Source organism: Lampris incognitus, chromosome 10 (genome assembly GCF_029633865.1).
Source record: "Lampris incognitus isolate fLamInc1 chromosome 10, fLamInc1.hap2, whole genome shotgun sequence".
NCBI classification, from domain to species: Eukaryota; Metazoa; Chordata; class Actinopteri; order Lampriformes; family Lampridae; genus Lampris; species Lampris incognitus.
Genome location: NC_079220.1, coordinates 17,970,105 through 17,987,417, shown reverse-complemented (window position 1 = coordinate 17,987,417; position 17,313 = coordinate 17,970,105). Strand labels below are relative to the sequence as shown.

The 17,313-nt window shown below is 42.9% G+C and overlaps 1 protein-coding gene across 2 annotated transcripts; it reads left to right on the top strand.

Moving 5' to 3' along the window:
- Positions 1-7,626: 7,626 nt before the first annotated feature.
- On the top strand, positions 7,627-17,001 carry snrnp70 (small nuclear ribonucleoprotein 70 (U1)). 2 transcript variants are annotated; one of them, XM_056288182.1, is made up of 10 exons: positions 7,627-7,781; positions 8,219-8,372; positions 8,474-8,536; positions 8,683-8,737; positions 8,835-8,899; positions 9,615-9,677; positions 9,783-9,864; positions 14,822-14,923; positions 15,211-15,310; positions 15,498-17,001. In XM_056288182.1, the coding sequence occupies exons 2-10, from the start codon at positions 8,226-8,228 to the stop codon at positions 16,294-16,296; spliced, it is 1,476 nt and encodes a 491-aa protein (XP_056144157.1). In that variant the 5' UTR covers positions 7,627-7,781; positions 8,219-8,225; the 3' UTR covers positions 16,297-17,001. The 2 variants fall into 2 exon arrangements, with proteins under 2 accessions (XP_056144157.1, XP_056144158.1); XM_056288183.1 differs by lacking the exon at positions 9,615-9,677.
- The last annotated feature ends 312 nt before the right edge of the window (positions 17,002-17,313 follow it).

Sequence of the window (17,313 nt, the reverse complement as noted above, 5' to 3'; positions counted from 1 at the left end):
AAAGTCAAACACGTTTTCGGTGGGTGTCGGACTCCGCCAAGGTTGCCCCTTGTCTCCGGTTCTGTTTGTGATATTCATGGACAGGATCTCAAGGTGCAGCCAAGGTGAGGAGCGTGTCCATTTTGGGAACCTCATAATATGCATCTCTGCTCTTCGCAGATGATGTGGTTTTGTTGGCTTCAATCAGAATGTGACCTCCAGCGTACACTGGGGTGGTTTGCAGCCGAGTGTGACATGGCCAGGATGAGAGTCAGCACCTCCAAGTCTGAGGCCATGGTTCTCTGCCAGAAAATGGTGGAACGCTCCCTCCGGGTTGGGGATGAGTTGATGCCAGATCACATCTCCACTCCTGTAGGCTTCCTCTTTGGCCCGATGAAGATGCCTGAGTTTTGCTGTGAACCAGGTCATATTTTTATTAAAAGTACAGAAAGTTTTGGTGGGCATACACATGTCCTCACAAAAACTGACATAAGATGTCACAGTGTCAGTAAGTTCATGTTGGCATTTTATGTTGCTATCAACCACGGATATGTTAAAATCTCAGTGTTTCTGAACCAAACACACTGTGGCAAGCTGGTGTGGAAGAATGGAGAGATAGAAATCTCTTATTTGAAAGTCTCATATCCCATACACAGCATGACCCTGAGAGACCCTTTTAACACCCTGTCAGAACTGAACGGAACTGACAGGAAGGGGAGGCAAGGATGCATTCTAGAATGGCAACTCCTGTGTCCCATACACCGCACGAGCCCAGGAGCGCACTTTTATTCTGCCCCTCCCCAATAGTTGCCGAACAATGGCTTCCCCCAACAAGGTCATCATTGAACACAGGAGTCTCAGTCATGGTCCTACAGTCAGTCAGTCAGTCAGTAACATAGTCATCTACCCAGTCCAAGTCAACCATCCAAACAACAACACATCCGAACATGAACCAAACATTTGAACACATAAATAACAATTTCAAACCGAACAGTCCCATGAGCCTCTGTGCAGAGCCGCTGACAGTCAGAGCGACCGCCCCCCCCCCCCGGTCGCTACATAGCCCCCACCTGAGGGATCAGTCATCCCCGGCGACCCCATCAACCAAGACATAGTCCCTCAAATGTTATTGCAGGCTGAATATCCAACAATAACATATTCAGATATTGTGAATTACCTGCTATTTACAAAGAGTGCCTACATCCATGAAGAATTTAAGAATTTTAAGAGTCTAGAGGCCTACAATCAGTTTTTTGTGTGGATGGGTTAAAGAAATATCGTTGCTTAAATCCTCTAATGGGAACATCCTTGTTCACTGCAGGGTAAGATAACATGAGAAAATATTTAATTCTTCTGTACTATGCATTCATTTGAAATGGACCCTGTCCAATAAAGCAGGGGTTAAAGTTATTGTCCAAACTTAAACAAACTTAACAAGGAATGTGCAATTCATTTGATACTTTAGATGCCTACTTTAAATGCTATTCAATTATAATTTCTTATCTTACTTTTTTCTAGGTACACCACTCACAAAGAATGAATGAAACAGCCCTCCACCCCTGGATAATTTCAAAAAAGGATGGGCAAATATTAGCTGGACATTGCAATTGTATGGCAGGCCTTGGTGAGTCATGTACTCACGTTGCAGCTCTTCTCTTTGCCACAGAGGCAACAATAAGAATCAGGGATTCGAAGACATGCACAGAGAAGAAGGCATACTGGATGCGCCCTCTGTCTTTGGAAAAGGTACCCTACAGTACGGTGTCTGAAATAGACTTCACTGCCCCTAAATCTGCTTTAAAGACGTGAACGACAGTCATGCATCTATAACAGCACTGTAGGTAGACGATTGGTATACGGTTCATCTAGGGCAGTCGTTCCCAACCGTTTTTCATTGGAGCCCCCCCCCTACTTGTTTCTAAGAAAAGCTGAGCCCCCCCCCCCAGTCTGTACCATCCTGTTCATTCATAAACTACAAACTCCAATTCCAATGAAGTTGGGACGTTGTGTAAAACGTAAATAAAAACAGAATACAATGATTTGCAAATCCTTTTTGACCTATATTCAATTGAATACACTACAAAGACAAGATATTTAATGTTCAAACTGATAAACTTGTCTGCAACACGTTCCAAAAAAGCTGGGGCAGGGGTATGTTCACCACTGTGTTACATCACCTTTCCTTTTAACAACATTCAAGAAGCGTTTGGCAACTGAGGACACTAATTTTTGAAGCTTTCCCGTTCTTGCTTGATGTACGACTTCAGTTGCTCAACAGTCCGGGGTCTCCATTGTCGTATTTTGCGCTTCATAATGCACGACACATTTTCAATGGGAGACAGGTCTGGACTGCAGGCAGGCCAGTCTAGTACCCGCACTCTTTTACTATGAAGCCACGCTGTTGTAACACGTGCAGAATGTGGCTTGGCATTGTCTTGCTGAAATAAGCAGGGACGTCCCTGAAAAAGACGTCGCTTGGATGGCAGCATATGTTGCTCCAAAACCTGTATGTACCTTTCAGCATTAATGGCGCCTTCACAGATGTGCAAGTTACCCATGATGCCATGGGCACTAACACACCCCCATACCATCACAGATGCTGGCTTTTGGACTTTGCGCTGATAACAATCTGCATGGTCCTCTTCCTCTCTAGCCCGGAGGACACGACGTCCATGATTTCTAGAAACAATGTGAAATGTGGACTCGTCAGACCACAGCACACTTTTCCACTTTGCGTCAGTCCATCTCAGATGAGCTCGGGCCCAGGGAAGCTGGCAGCGTTTCTGGGTGTTGTTGATATATGGCTTTCGCTTTGCATGGTAGAGTTTTAACTTGCACGTGTAGATGTAGCGACGAACTGTGTTAACTGACGATGGTTTGGCGAAGTGTTCCTTAGCCCACGTGGTAATATCCTTTACAGAATGATGTCGGTTTTTAATGCATTGCCACCTGAGGGGTCGAAGGTCACGGGCATTCAATGTTGACTTTCGGCCTTGCCGCTTACGTGCAGAGAATTCTCTGGATTCTCTGAGTCTTTTGATGATATTATGGACTGGAGATGATGAAATCCCTAAATTCCTTGCAATTGTACGTTGAGAAACGTTGTTCTTAAACTGTTGGACTATTTGCTCACGCAGTTGGTCACAAAGTGGTGAACCTCGCCCCATCCTTGCTTGTGAACCACTGAGCCTTTCAGGGATGCTCCTTTTATACCCAATCATGACACTGACCTGTTTCCAATTAACCTGTTCACCTGTGGAATGTTCCAAACAGGTGTTTTTTGAGCATTCCTCAACTTTCCCAGTCTTTTGTTGCCCCTGTCCCAGCTTCTTTGGAACATGTTGCAGGCATCAAATTCAAAATGAGTGAATATTTGCAAAAAACAATAACGTTTATCAGTTTGAACATTAAATATCTTGTCTTTGTAGTGTATTCAATTGAATATGGTCGAAAAAGATTTGCAAATCATTGTATTGTGGGAGTGCAGGAATGAGGAGACGGAGCGATCGAGTCGAGTCAATTCCGTTTACTCGCCACACAAAACAACACCGATACAGCACAATCTCTCGTGGCAACCAGCTAACCGCTACGCTGCTGCAAACATGGCTCCCCCCGGAAACTCAAGCAGTGCCTACGTCAGCACTCTGAATGTCTGCCTTAAAGGAGCAGCAGCCGCTGGTGAATCCACCCTCATTTGTGTATCACCACAGTATTCTGTTTTTATTCAAGTTTTACACAACGTCACAACTTCATTTGAATGGGGGTTTGTATTAGTATTGTTGTAATCTGACATCTGATATGCACATGCACATCATGTAAAGTCGTGAACACTGTTTTTTGACAGACAGTAGGCCTATGTGTTATTTTGGCTCTAAAAGTAACATTTTTACTGAGTTTGTACCACCCTGTTCATTCATAAACTAATAACACTTTTTTTTACAGGCAGTGTGTGTTATTTTGGCACACACAATAACAATAACGTCTTCTTTACATTTTTTTTTTACTGAGTCTGTGCCATCCTGTTCATTCACAAACTAATGGCCATCTTGGGTTTACATGCCTTTGACCAGGGATGGGATGTCAGGTGCGATGCTTGTGACAGCCAGCCTAAAGTCCTGGTGTACATCGAGTCTGTTGCGGGCTTTTGTTTTTATTGTTACAAGGGCACTGAAGGCTGTCTCAGACAGATATGTAGTGCTGAATGGGAGAATAACCCTTGTAACTGCGTGTTTGGCCAATCTAGGTGCAACAGTGTGTCCTTTGACTATCCAAAAGTTTTTGTATCCGTTCTCTTGGAAATATTTCTTTGACCCTGAGTTGGCTTGAAGGTCAGCAAGCTCATCATAGCTGCAGCCCCACCCGTGCAGCATGCAACAAGGTTCTCGTAGGGCAGATTGTTGGATGAGAGATAGGAGTCCACAGCCATAAAAATATCCTGGCCTGTTGTAGTTGTGGTTAGCTTGGTAGACACAAGAACGTCTTGTTTCAAGTCATCACCGTCAACATAAACGATGAGCGCGAACTCCAGGTTGGGAACCACTGGTCTAGGGTATATCGATCGTCTACCTACAGGTGCTAGTGCAGCGACCAGGTCACATACCCACATCTGTGTCTGCAGGTGGGGTCTGTAGGTACACCCTACCTAGCCGGAGGTAACACGGGGATTCGAACCACCGATCCCAGTGATGGTAGGCAACGGATTAGATCGCTACACCACCCGGACGCCCGTAACACAGTTCTTTGAGAAGAGTGTTTGCTGGTTGAGCAAAGGCCATGTGTTGGAGAGGGTGTGTGACCTGCACGATGAGCTTGTGTCATTTTTATCCGGACTTCAGAGCCAATAAGCCCAAGAATATCAGAGGTTTTAAGTGACAATTGATCTTTCGCAAAGTCCCGCCCCCCTTTAGTTACTGTTGCTATGCCCGTCAAGCATTTCAGAACTATCCAGGAAGTAGCCGGAAAACACCAAAACATGAAGGAAGAAATCAGCGCATTGTGTGGGTAAAAGTAACAGTAATAATACGTTAGCTGTGTTAGCTATCAATAATAGCTAGTAGCAAGCTTAGCTTGGAGCAGACAGGTATTTTTGTTGATTCTGGATGGATTAAGCTGGCCATGGGGTCTGCTATACTGCCAAATCTATTGCCGACATTGCGCTTCTTGCGTTCTGGGTTTCGGGAAGGGAAAGAAAATTACACCCCCTCCAAACGTTTCAGATATCTAGTATCTGATTTGCAGATCCCATAGGCACACCGTTTCAGCATTTTGTTGTGTGTTTGAAAGCTTGACGGACCGTTGCTAAGGTAGGATTGGACAAGCACCGTTCTGGGGCGGTACTTTGCGAAAGGTCAATTAGGTGATGTCAGATTTTTTTTTTGAGCGACATCTTGTCTCATCCAAATCGCCTTAATCTGCAATTACAAGGCAAGAACCACACTGTTGCAGACATGTACGAGGCGGTTGAAGCTTTTCGATCAAAGTTGAACCTTTTAGAGAGACATTCACGGGAGAAAGTTGCACTCCACATCTGCGGGAGCACTGCGAAAAGAGCGAAATGCGGGAAGATCCAGCAATGAAGGATTTTGTGATGAGCCTGACAGAAAACTTCAAGGAACGATTTGAGAGCCCCCCTAAACTCTCAGTTGACATCCTCCTCTTCCTGAGACAGCCCTTCTCCGTTTCGGCTGCAGTGGACTGCAGAGGCCAAAAGGCTGATACCTTCCATAGATGAGGCAACTCTTCAGATGGAGGTCTTGGAGATAGGAACATCTGATGTGCTCAAAGCACAACACAAGGACATTGGGATGAGTGACTTGCGATCAACGTGGTTCCCCAACCTCAATTCAAAAACATGAGAGCTATTGCAATGTTTCTACTCACAATATTCCCCTCCACGTACGTATGTGAGTCATTATTTTCTTCAATGAACTCGATCAAGAACCAGGAAAGAAACAGACTCTCCAGCGCACATCTTGGCCAGTGCCTCAGGATTGCCACAACAGAATTGCTGTACATCAGAAGGATTGCCTCATCCCATCGCTCTCACTTCTCCCACTGATTGGTGAATGAACATCAATTTATTTTTGTCCATTTGTCAATTATTAAATGGTTGGTTTTGGACTGATTTTGTTTCAAGTGTGCGTTTTTTTTCTTGTTTGACCCTCAACACAGGCTTTAAGAATCCCAGGCCTAAATTATTACTACTACCACCACCACCATCACCACTACTACTACTACTTCTACTACTACGGAGTCAGATCACAGTTGTGCCCTACCTGCTTTTGTTGACTGGTGTGATGGTAACTTCCTTGACCTTAATGTGTCAAAAATTAAGGAACTTATCATTGATCTTAGGAAGAACAGTGATATGTTATAACAGGTGTCTGAAATTGAGAGTTGACTAGAAATGTGCACTTGATTGATACCCAAAGCTAGCACTATACATGGCGAGGATGTTCTAATTGTTGACACTTATAAGTACTTGGGTAACCGTGTTCTACTCCCAACTCAAGTTCGATGTGAACACAGATTTAACTGTCAAGCGTGGACAACAAAGAATTCATGTAATGAGGAAACTTAACTCCTTTAATGTCTGTAACCCAATTTTATGTATTTTTACCAGTCATTTATTGAAAGTCTTTTAACTTTTTCCTCTATTTGTTGGTTTAACGGGTTGACTGTGAAGGACAGAAATATAGACTAAACAGTATCGTTAAGGTCTGCTCCAAAATAATCGGAGTCCAGCAGAGAGACTTGTGCTCCCTCTGGCAGAAAAGTGTGGCCCAGAAAGCAAAAGGAATTGTTAGCCAGTCTGACCACGTACTGTCCAGTGAATTCACTGTAATGCCCTCAGGCCGGCGCTATAATGTGCCCCCTAGGAAAACGAATCTCTATTCTCGGTCCTTCATTCCTTCTGCTATCATGCTGTTAAATGCTGAGATTAGTCATTTTAAATAAATGCTTTATATTGTTTTAAACCACAATAGTTGGTTTATACCTTTTTACCGGTGAAACAAGACAACAGATAAATACTACTAGTACTACTACTACTACTACTACTACTATTACTACTACTAGTACTACTACCACTACTACTACTACTTTCGGCTGCTCCCGTTGGGGGTCGCCACAGCGGATCATCCTTTTCCATCTCTTCCTGTCCTCTGCATCTTCCTCTGTCACACCAGCCACCACCTGCATGTCCTCCCTCACCACGTCCATAAACCTCCTCTTTGCCCCTCCTTTTTTCCTCTTCCCTGGCTTCCCTACTACCACTGCTGCTACTACTAGTAATAATAATAATAATAATAATAATAATAATAATGATAATAACAAATAATAATAATAATAATAATAATAATAGCAGCAGCAACATTCTACATAAAACAACTTTTGCTGGCGCAATGGGGGAAAAAACCCGGACGTTTTGGCCCTTGGCTTGACATGCGTGACATGATTTGGCCCTTGGGGGAAAACTAATTGGGGAACCCTTTAAATGGACATTCTGGTCCATTCACCATTCCAGTTGGTAGCGGTAATACGTCAAATCGTTGTTTGCTAACAGCCAATAAACCTAAAGAAGTAGGAGATTTACGTCGGCCATCTTCGGTTTACGGCACACCGCCATTTTAAATTGAGACGGAATAAACGCGGTTAACGCAACCCTTTGATGGTGGGATTCTACTGTCGTTTTTAATTGTTTTGTTAGTTAAATACAAATTGTACTGGTAAAAGAAAAGTACGCGTCTTCTCCATCACCCTTTCCAGGGTCTAGAGTTCATCAGGAAATTGGGAGTTTTAAGGTGAGGTTCAGTCGGTACACGAGGCTGAATGTTAGCTCTGTCAGCTTAATGCTAGCTAGCTACTTGAACGTTAGCTTGATGGGTAGGTTAGCATCATGGACACTGTGTAGCTTTGCTAACCCAACGTCATATAATGACTGAATACAAACACGCAGTGTTATTGTTTTGTTGGTTTCGTTACTGTGTAGGAATCTGGTCGTTATTGCTAACTGTAAGGAGATATCCAAGCATCGCTAGCTTAACGCTAACGAGCTGCATATGTGAACGGAACTTCGAGGTTACATGCTATTAAGGACGTCGTTTCAAAGGAACTGATTAATCACGTTCAATTCAGCTAGTAACATAATGACTTTACTCGGTGTCCATTTGTTAGCCTATTGCCCTTTTTAAATTGTATACATTAACTAACGCTTGCTGTTTTGTACTTATGTTTAAAGGTGAAAGATGACGCAGTTTTTGCCCCCGAATCTGCTGGCCTTGTTTGCGCCGCGGGACCCCATCCCATTTCTGCCGCAGTTGGAGAAGCTTCCCCATGAAAAACATCACAATCAACCATACTGTGGTATTGCACCGTTCATCAGGCACTTCGAGGTAAATGGTTTATATTCTTCATCTCAAACATGTGTGACGTCTTGCAAAATTAGTAATGTAAGTTGTAAATTGCTCTGGTGATTATTTCCCTCACCAAATAGGACCCTAGAGATGCTCCTCCACCAACTAGGGCAGAAACACGTGACGAAAGATTGGAGAGAAAGGTAAGTTAAATTGAGAGCTACATATCAGTATTTTTCAGTGAAGTTGTAAATGTGTGCATTCACAGAAGGCCTTATTACAGCTTTCCTCATGGAAGAAATAGTTATTGCAGAATTTAAACATTTCTACACATCTGTTTGTGTTGCAGAGAAGAGAGAAGATTGAAAGGAGACAGACGGTGGTGGAGACGGAGCTCAAGCTTTGTAAGTTTAAAAGATGAAATCTACTAAATTGAACCACTTGCATTGTTGCTGTTTTTGTATAGCAAATAAATAACCTTTTCCCACCTGTATCACTTAGGGGATCCCCACAATGACCCCAATGCACAAGGGGATGCTTTCAAGACATTGTTTGTTGCAAGGGTGGTAAGTACATATTTGTATTTTTGCTTCTTGGCAGGGTTTGGCTTAAATGGCTGAGATATCTGTCTTTGAAACTTTTGGCGCTATATAATGTATAGCTCTCTTTAGGCAGTCTCTTTACAGAATGTTTTTGCAATCAGAATTTTGACTAAACAATCTGAACTAAATACAGTTAGACACACAAACCCAGCAATAAGTACGTTAGAATGCATACTGGCAAAAAGTCTTAAATATTTACAAAGAAAAATTCAAAACTTTCAGTTTTAGAACTTGAATGTATAATTTTGGGAGCGCTTCCTGATAAATGTGGAAACTTGCTTCCAGGTTTGACAATGGGCTGCATTGCATTATTATTCACATTTACGTATACAATGCAGCCTATTGGAAAGCCCTCCGCGAGCTTGATGTGATGAAGATCTAGCCGCATGAGATTACTACTATACCAACTCAACACCCATGAGACAAGGAAGGGTTGTAAGACTACTGCAACTGGCCTGGTCTTCTATAAATTCAGTTGCCTGCGTTTAAGTAAAATCGCATTAAAGTCACCACAATATTCTTAATGTTGCCTACTTTTATTTCTCCTACAAAATTATGGCGATTATGTAGAATATTTGATTATATCGCCAAGCCCTTCATGACGTGGCTTTTATTGACCTTTTGTGTAGTGTTTATTCATCTAAGGTTGTTGTTGTTGTTTTAATCTCATTATTTTTAGAACTATGATACAACAGAGTCCAAGCTTCGGCGCGAGTTTGAGGTTTATGGACCAATCAAACGGGTACGGGGTTTGACAACATTGTTTGATTTTTCTCTTGTTTTGCTGCATTGTCAGTGACTGTTAAATATGATATGGACCAAGCCTCACCATGTTTCCTTCTTCCAGATCTACATAGTGTATAACAAGAGGACGGGGAAGCCACGAGGCTACGCATTCATCGAATATGAACACGAACGCGACATGCACTGTGAGTAACACCCCAAACCAGACCTAAACCCTTAAACATCATCTTCAAGTTTGATTCCTATGAGAGACCCGCACATGGAAATCTCAAGTGTATATAAGATACTTTGTCATTGTGCGCACACAACGAAATTACATTTGGTCTAACAATGTTTACGCAATGCACTGGCCGCACTGCTTGGCAAAAAAATTCTCCTGACTAAACCTGCTATTGAAGGCTGACCTCTACTTTTTTCAGAAAAGGTTTAAGTAGGGTCCTAAGTTGAATGCCCTTAACCTACACTCCATCATGGAAGTTGTGTGATGGCAAGAGGGCAGCTTTTACATTAGTTAGTGGCTATGCTAAGTAACCTTTCCCATGGGGATCATTTACAGACATGTGCCAGAATTGTGCAAAGGCAAATATTTATCCATTCTTAAATTATGCAAAATTTGCATGTCTACAATTTGACACAGGTCTCATGGTTGTGTGACGTGTCTGTGTTTGGTGCTTGTCCCCAGTTGACTAATGCTAGTGTGGTTGTGAAGGGGAATCCGGAACAGCAACATAGGCTTCACCATTCATGCCACCTCTGTGGTTGTCTCAGTGGGGTCATGGGGAGGTGGGTGAACTAAGAGGAAGAAATGTCTCAGATTTTTTCCTCTGCAAACCTGAGCAGATTTCTCTTTAGTCTGTACAGTCTTTAGCTCTGTGGAAGAGCAGGTTTCCCGGTTGGACTATAATGGTAAGCACAAGGTCAGATTGATCTCTAAGTATCAAATCGGGGTTTTACCAGGAATTTTAAATGATAGTATGGATACCTGTATATGATTTGATATTCAGCTTCTCTTTCTGGAAGCTCTTATCAGTGGTTTTCAACCCTGGTCATGGTGAGTTTAGTCCTACTCATAAACTAGTCTTTTTAGCCGCTGTTTCCAGGCGTTAAAAAGAGAATGAATGCCTTTAAACCAGAAATTGACTCCATTCTTGGATACTGAAGTAGTTGCTGGGCTCTTCAGGACCAGAGTTGTCATACCCCTGGTACATTACCACAGCAAGGGATTGACTGAGAGGGGGAATGTGGGGCTCTTGCAGTATATTAACTGTGTGTTGTTCTCATTGCCACTGCAGCCGCCAATCTGTGATGGCTATTGGCCAGAGCTGGCTTGCAGATGATGATGGTTTTGATACATCTACACCCTACTACCACAGCTCAGTATATGGTTGGTATAATGGGTTTGTATGATGGGTAAGATTTCTTTCCACCCTCCATCTCCTACTTAGGGAAGAGGAGTTACGTTCAATGGGAAAAGCCGTTTTGTTGGATGCTCAGCGCTTTGGCTGCAATTTATAAAATTTCAAGCTTAAGCTTTGACCATTGAACGCAGCCCAGGCCATTAGTGTATTGATGGGTGACCAATGACTCTGCCCTTTGTGTTAAAGCCACCTCAGGTCAATGAGGGCTGTAGATTATCGTCAGTGAGCCAGCTTTTTTTCTTAGCTTTTTGAAAAGCAAATTTAGTGAATCGCAATTAACTAACAGAATCTCAGAACTCATAAGTCATAAGCCTTTGCACATGAAACAAAATCAAAGTTGTTACAAGTTAAATATTTTGAGGATGGGTTGCCTTTCGCTTATCAGATCTTGTGCCACTTTGACTTGAGATATTCTCAAAAATAGCTTAATGACAACCAGGATAGAAACTTAAGATTTTAACTTGAAAAAATAGGTCAACAATCAGAATTGTTCTATGTCAGGATAGAAACTTGTAATATTTTAACTTAATTTTTGAGCATTGAGCTGGCTTTAATAGAACAGGCGGAAGAGGGGACTCACTTGATAAACTACCACATAGGCTACTCATACACTTTTGCATCCACTGCATAGCTAAAAGTAGATACAGGCAGGATATTATTACAGACTGATGTAGGTAATACGATGTGAAGCAAGTTCCACAATAGATTAACTCGCAGATTATAACATCAGTTAAGAAGTACTGACACTGATAGCCCCACTAGTAGATAAAACGTGCATACATTAATTTCAGCATGTGAAACATTGGATTGCATTTCCATAGAGGTGAAGTTTTTGTACTCAGTTAAGCACACTGAAGTGTCATGTTTTGGCCTCATTTGAATTGGTTGGGGGTTGTGGTAAGGCAACTCCTATGAGGAAAGCAGTTCCCATTTAGGCTAGATTGTTTTACAGATTGTTAGTTTTGGTAGGTCTGAGGGGGTTTTGGTAAGGCCCTGCTATTGAAGGGAATCTTATATGGTAAATCCAGCAAATGGAGGGGTACTGGTAAGACCCCCTTGTCTGTAAATAATGAGTGGCTTTGGTAAGGCCTGGGATTTGTAGGGATATGGGTAAGTCCCTTTCCTTGGATGTGTGTATGGGAGCGCTAAGGCCCTGCCCCGAGGGGATCATCACAACAGCAGACCAGTGTAGCAGCCGTCTGGATCTCGCAGAGAACTTCAGTCATTAAAAAAAAAAAAGCTTCCTCAAATTTTCGGTGGGCTAATTGGGTGTATTTTTGTTTTGGATGAAGTCAGATCTTAGCCGAAGTTGTATGCCACTGGCTGGAGACACCTGAGTTGACTGGCAAATGGAAGCTCTTTGTTGTTGATGGTTCTTCCCAGCACATTGCACTTGTAGCCTCGTGGTGGAAAGATAGTTGATGGTGAAAATCGTCAACAGACTACAAAGCCAAGCTGCCAAAGAACACAAGTTAAGTCTTATACAGCAGTGTTTCCCCTACCATTCTGCTGGCGGGGTGGGCCAATCGCGTTAAGGTAACCTACCACCCCGCCAAGGGAAATGTGTTTGTGTGTGTGTGTGTGTGTGTGTGGGAGGCTAAGTCCATAAACAAGTAATTGACCACAAAACTTCAGGGCCCCAGGGTGCAACAAGTGCGATTAAACATGGTTATTGGTCACACCAGTGTGCCTGAAATTTAGCAGGTCTGTGTGTGTATGTTAACTTTTTTTTTTTTTTTTTCTTCCTTCCCTGCATTGTAAGAAGAAATCTTGCTGCGTCCTACTCTGCCTCTGATTGGCTCTGACCCAGATATTTTTACCCTAACCATCTCACTCCTCATGCCTAAACCTAACCAATTTGACTAACCAAGGCAACAAGTACTAGCCAATTGGAGGCAGAGTAGGGTGGGTCTTCGCGGAATGCAGGTGGGAAGAGTGTGAGTGTGAGAGAGACCACACCCTATACTCCTCCTCGAGTGACATCACAGTCGTAAAACAAAAAATGAAGCGAACCATACAAAATGGAGAGAAATATTTTTCTCATCAAGAAAAATGCTGCGGTGCTCATTGCCCCTGGTGATGATGGCAGAGTTAACCGTTCCACCTGTCTCCTGTCCCTGGTAATGTCAGAAATTACCAATGTGTATGGGAACTGACAAAAAAAGGTAATGCTTGAAATGTATTGCGGTGCCAAAAGGCACGTTGAAAATTTTTGAGTGGACCTAAATTATATACTGGTGTACCTAAATAAAACAAGTTGGGCACACCAGTGCAAATCTGGAGCCCTGCATCTGCATGATGGCTCCTGTAGCTTTGGGGAGCTTGCCATCCTGCCAGAAGAGAAATCTAGGGGAAACACTGCACACTTTGTTTAAAACGTACTGGTATAAATTCTTTGAAAAATGTATAATTTGGTAGTAGTATTAAATATTCTGAACATAAAACATTTTAGTGGCTTTTTGTGATTTTTAAAGGTTGGCATACAGGTCAAAACGTATTTGTGTGCACTGGGAACGTGTATCAACGGATATTCAATATGTGATCACACGTCTGTTACATAAATCGCCCTGCGCATCATGTATCACTTATGTATGAATTTCACATTTTAGAATGATGGTTGTGTAAAAATGAGGTTAGCCTAGGGATTCGTTCTGCCAAAAAGTTTTAATTTCTAGTGCGACATTGAAATGTACATGTGCGCAGGTACTACTCCCTCACTGTTAATCAGGGACTGTGTATAATTGCAGGTTCGCACAGTTACTCCGAATTTCTTTGCTGTAGTAATCGAAATTTTGCTCAGGCTGAACTTGCATTTTACTTACAGGCAAACTCAATATTTTAAATTTATAGCACTACTGTTGAATACACTGGACCTTAAGCAGCAGTGCATTGATTTGTACAAGACAAATCAATGGGTAGGTATGTTGACTTGAGGTTTAGCAAATGAATTGTAAATGCGATCGTTAAAGTATAATTGTATGGATTAAAGATGATTTTAACAAAGTCGTGTGATTACAACTTGGCATCACTTTGTATCAATGACATCTTGGAGTTTTACCAGAGACGGGTCCTGCTTGTTTTACACCCAATTCAGATCGTGCTTTGTTTGCCATTTTCATGTTCCTTCACAAAATTTCCTTGCGTAAAAGCATACAAATTTAAATGTCAGACAGCCCTCACTAATGTCTGGTGCCGCCACCTGAATGTTTAAGTTAATTATATCTTGCATCACTCAAAAGATCTGAGATCAAGTGAACATGAATTTCATATATATATATATAAAATGTGAGTACTTGAATAGCTTCCAATTTCTTTCGCAAGTTTTAGTGGAACTTGTGAACGCAGAAAAAAAGTAATTGCCGTTATAGGCATTCTATATATTTCCCCAGTTATAAGTTTCCTTGGACCACATAAGAAAAGTAAATATTTCCTTTCCTCGTGTCACTTTAGATAGGGAGTGGGTAGCGAACATAGAAATCCGGTCAAAGGGTTGACATCCAAGAGATGCAGGTAAAAAAAAATAATGTATCGGACACTCCTGGGGTGTGGTGGAAGGAGATCAGCTCCCAATATCCTTCGGCTTTTACCCAGAGAGCAGCCCTCTCGGCCTCACCTGCTCCTGGTCAGTATAATTATGCACTCTTTGTTTCCTTGGCCACATTCAAGTTGCACTGCCGTCTCATCTCCCCTGTCTCTCCCCCTCTCCCTATGCCTCCCCCTCCAGCTGCCTACAAGCATGCAGATGGGAAGAAAATTGACGGCAGAAGAGTGCTTGTGGACGTGGAGCGAGGGCGCACTGTCAAAGGATGGCATCCCCGCAGGCTAGGTCTGAAGCCTCTTATTTTATCCCATATAAGCTTATGCGTGGAGCTGTCTAGGTCTCTATACAAGATGGGAAACCTGTTTATCCTTTTGCTATTGTTACTTTTAAATTTCAATGTGCCCATCACTAAATTTTATGAAGAAAATGAAGGTACAGTGAGTGTATTGTCACAAATGCTGACATTTGGCACATGACAACTGTTGTCTATATTTTGGGGGAACACAGTACAAACCAAATTCACAACATGATTTTATGTCTTCATTTTGTGTGGTTGTATGTTTTGCAACCAGGTGGTGGACTTGGTGGCACCAGGAGAGGTGGAGCAGATGTAAACATCAAGCATTCAGGCCGAGATGATGCATCGCGCTATGATGACCGGGCTATTGGAGGGTAAGCCATTTTGTCTCCTGAAATTTTCTGTAACGTTGACACCATTTAAATTTTTCCTGGCACCGTCAAGATGGAACTAAATGCCATTGCATTGTATGTGATATGGTAATGCCATGTGGTTTGATGTGAAATGCAGTGTTGCTTTGTCTTCAAAGGTTTTTTTGATTTGCTCTTATCCTCCTTTAAGGGATCGTGAAAGGGACCGGGGAGAAAGGAGAGAGCGCAGCCGTGAGCGTGACAGGGATAAGGATCGCGAGCGACGGAGGTCCCGTTCTCGTGAGCGTCGCCGCCGCACCCGGTCCAGGGAGAGGGAAAGGGGGTCTGCCATGGCTGTGGGGGTACCCGGGGAGGAGAACAGTGGGGGCAGTAGACGTCGAGACCGTGAGAGAGAGCGTGGTGCTGCTGGAGGGCCCGACAGCCGCAGTAGGGAGAGAAGCCGTGATAGAGACAGGAAGAGACGCAGCCGAAGTCGTGAGCGGAAGAGAGAGAGGGAGAGGGGTAAGGGTTTGGAGGGAGATGAGAGCAGCATGGGCCTAGGAGATGGCACAATTGGAGAGGGAGGTGACCGAATGCCAGAGGAGCATGAAGTTGAGGAGGGGGCTGAGGGGTTTGAAGAGCGCACTAGGGACAAAGACAGGGAGAGAGATCGTGACCGCAGACGAAGCCATAGGGATAAGGACCGCGACAGAGACAGAGAAAGGCGTAGAGGAGACAGGGATAGAGACAGGGAGCACAAGAGAGATCGTGGGGACAGGGAGAGGGGTGGAGGGGATCGTAGGGATGAAAGACATGGCTCCATGCTCTCGCGAGATGACATGGGCCCCTCGAGTGACATGGGCAATGGAGACGAGGGAGATGCACCGCCACCAATGGAAGAATACAGCCAGGATGGCATGATGATGGACCAGGAGTCAGTGCAGTCTGGTGAAGGATATGGCTCCAATGAGAATGGCTACAAGTTGGAGATGCAAGGAGAAGAATACTGAGAAGCCTTTTTTTTCTTCCTTCCACACAGACTTTCATAATTCATACAAGACTTCTTTTTTTTTAAGTTGTGTGATTCTGAAGAATGATGTAATAATTTAGAAAAACGTTACTCTGACTGTCACATGACGGTTAAGGCATAGGAACCATAAGTCATAGCTGGATCTCCTTAACACCAAAACCAGACCTACATCCATCCTTCACAAATTCTCAGTGTAATTTTGCTCGTTTTCACAAAGGACTGACTGAACTCCATCAAGGAGGCGGCAATGCTTTTGCTTGACTTACTTGTGCCACAAAATGTTCATAGTGTATTTTAGAATTAAAGCTTGGTATAACTTTTATGTTTCCCCCCATTTCGATGATTTGACTAAGCAGAATTGTAATGCATTGAGGGCTCTTCACTTTTTTCCTCATGAATTGCATATTGATGGTAGTTAAATTTGTTTGGTCATTTTGGAATTCCATGTGTCATTTAATTTTATTTCTGTTCCCAAACCAGAGGAAGCCTTTTTAAATCGCCCTTTTCTTCAGTTAGACTTATCAGAAAGTTGTATGTAAAATTGATGGGAATCTAGTTCTGCATGATCATGAGTAGACTGGTTAGATTTTCAATACGTCAACTAAATCGAGGACCTCTTTTGTTTGAACAGCTTCGTTCTGTTTAGCATCTTTTGTTTATTGGAATAAAAACAATTTTTACCATTTCCCCTCCTCCCCCCATTGTTTCTCTTGGTTCTGTGGCTCAAAACCTCCCAGAAAGGTGAATCATTTAGTCTGGACACAACGTTTAGTGGGAGAAACGTTTTATCAATCACCCAAGTGACTTTATCGGTATCAACTGAGTGCAGGTATCTCCACATTATAACCTATACAGTGGTATAACCACCGAAACCGATGAGCGGTTTCATATGCAAATTGCCGTGACAATTTATTATAGTTATTTGCATTATACATTTACTTAGACCTGATAGATCGCCGGTTTCGGTCGTTATGCCACTTTGCTGTTTGGGGATGCA

Excerpts from the sequence above, each read along its gene's own strand:
- snrnp70 (XM_056288182.1), top strand. The coding sequence starts at position 8,226 with ATGACGCAGTTTTTGCCCCCGAATCTGCTGGCCTTGTTTGCGCCGCGG. Across the intron at positions 8,537-8,682 it reads ACGAAAGATTGGAGAGAAAG|AGAAGAGAGAAGATTGAAAG; the intron begins GTAAGTTAAATT and ends TTTGTGTTGCAG. Across the intron at positions 9,678-9,782 it reads TTTATGGACCAATCAAACGG|ATCTACATAGTGTATAACAA; the intron begins GTACGGGGTTTG and ends TCCTTCTTCCAG.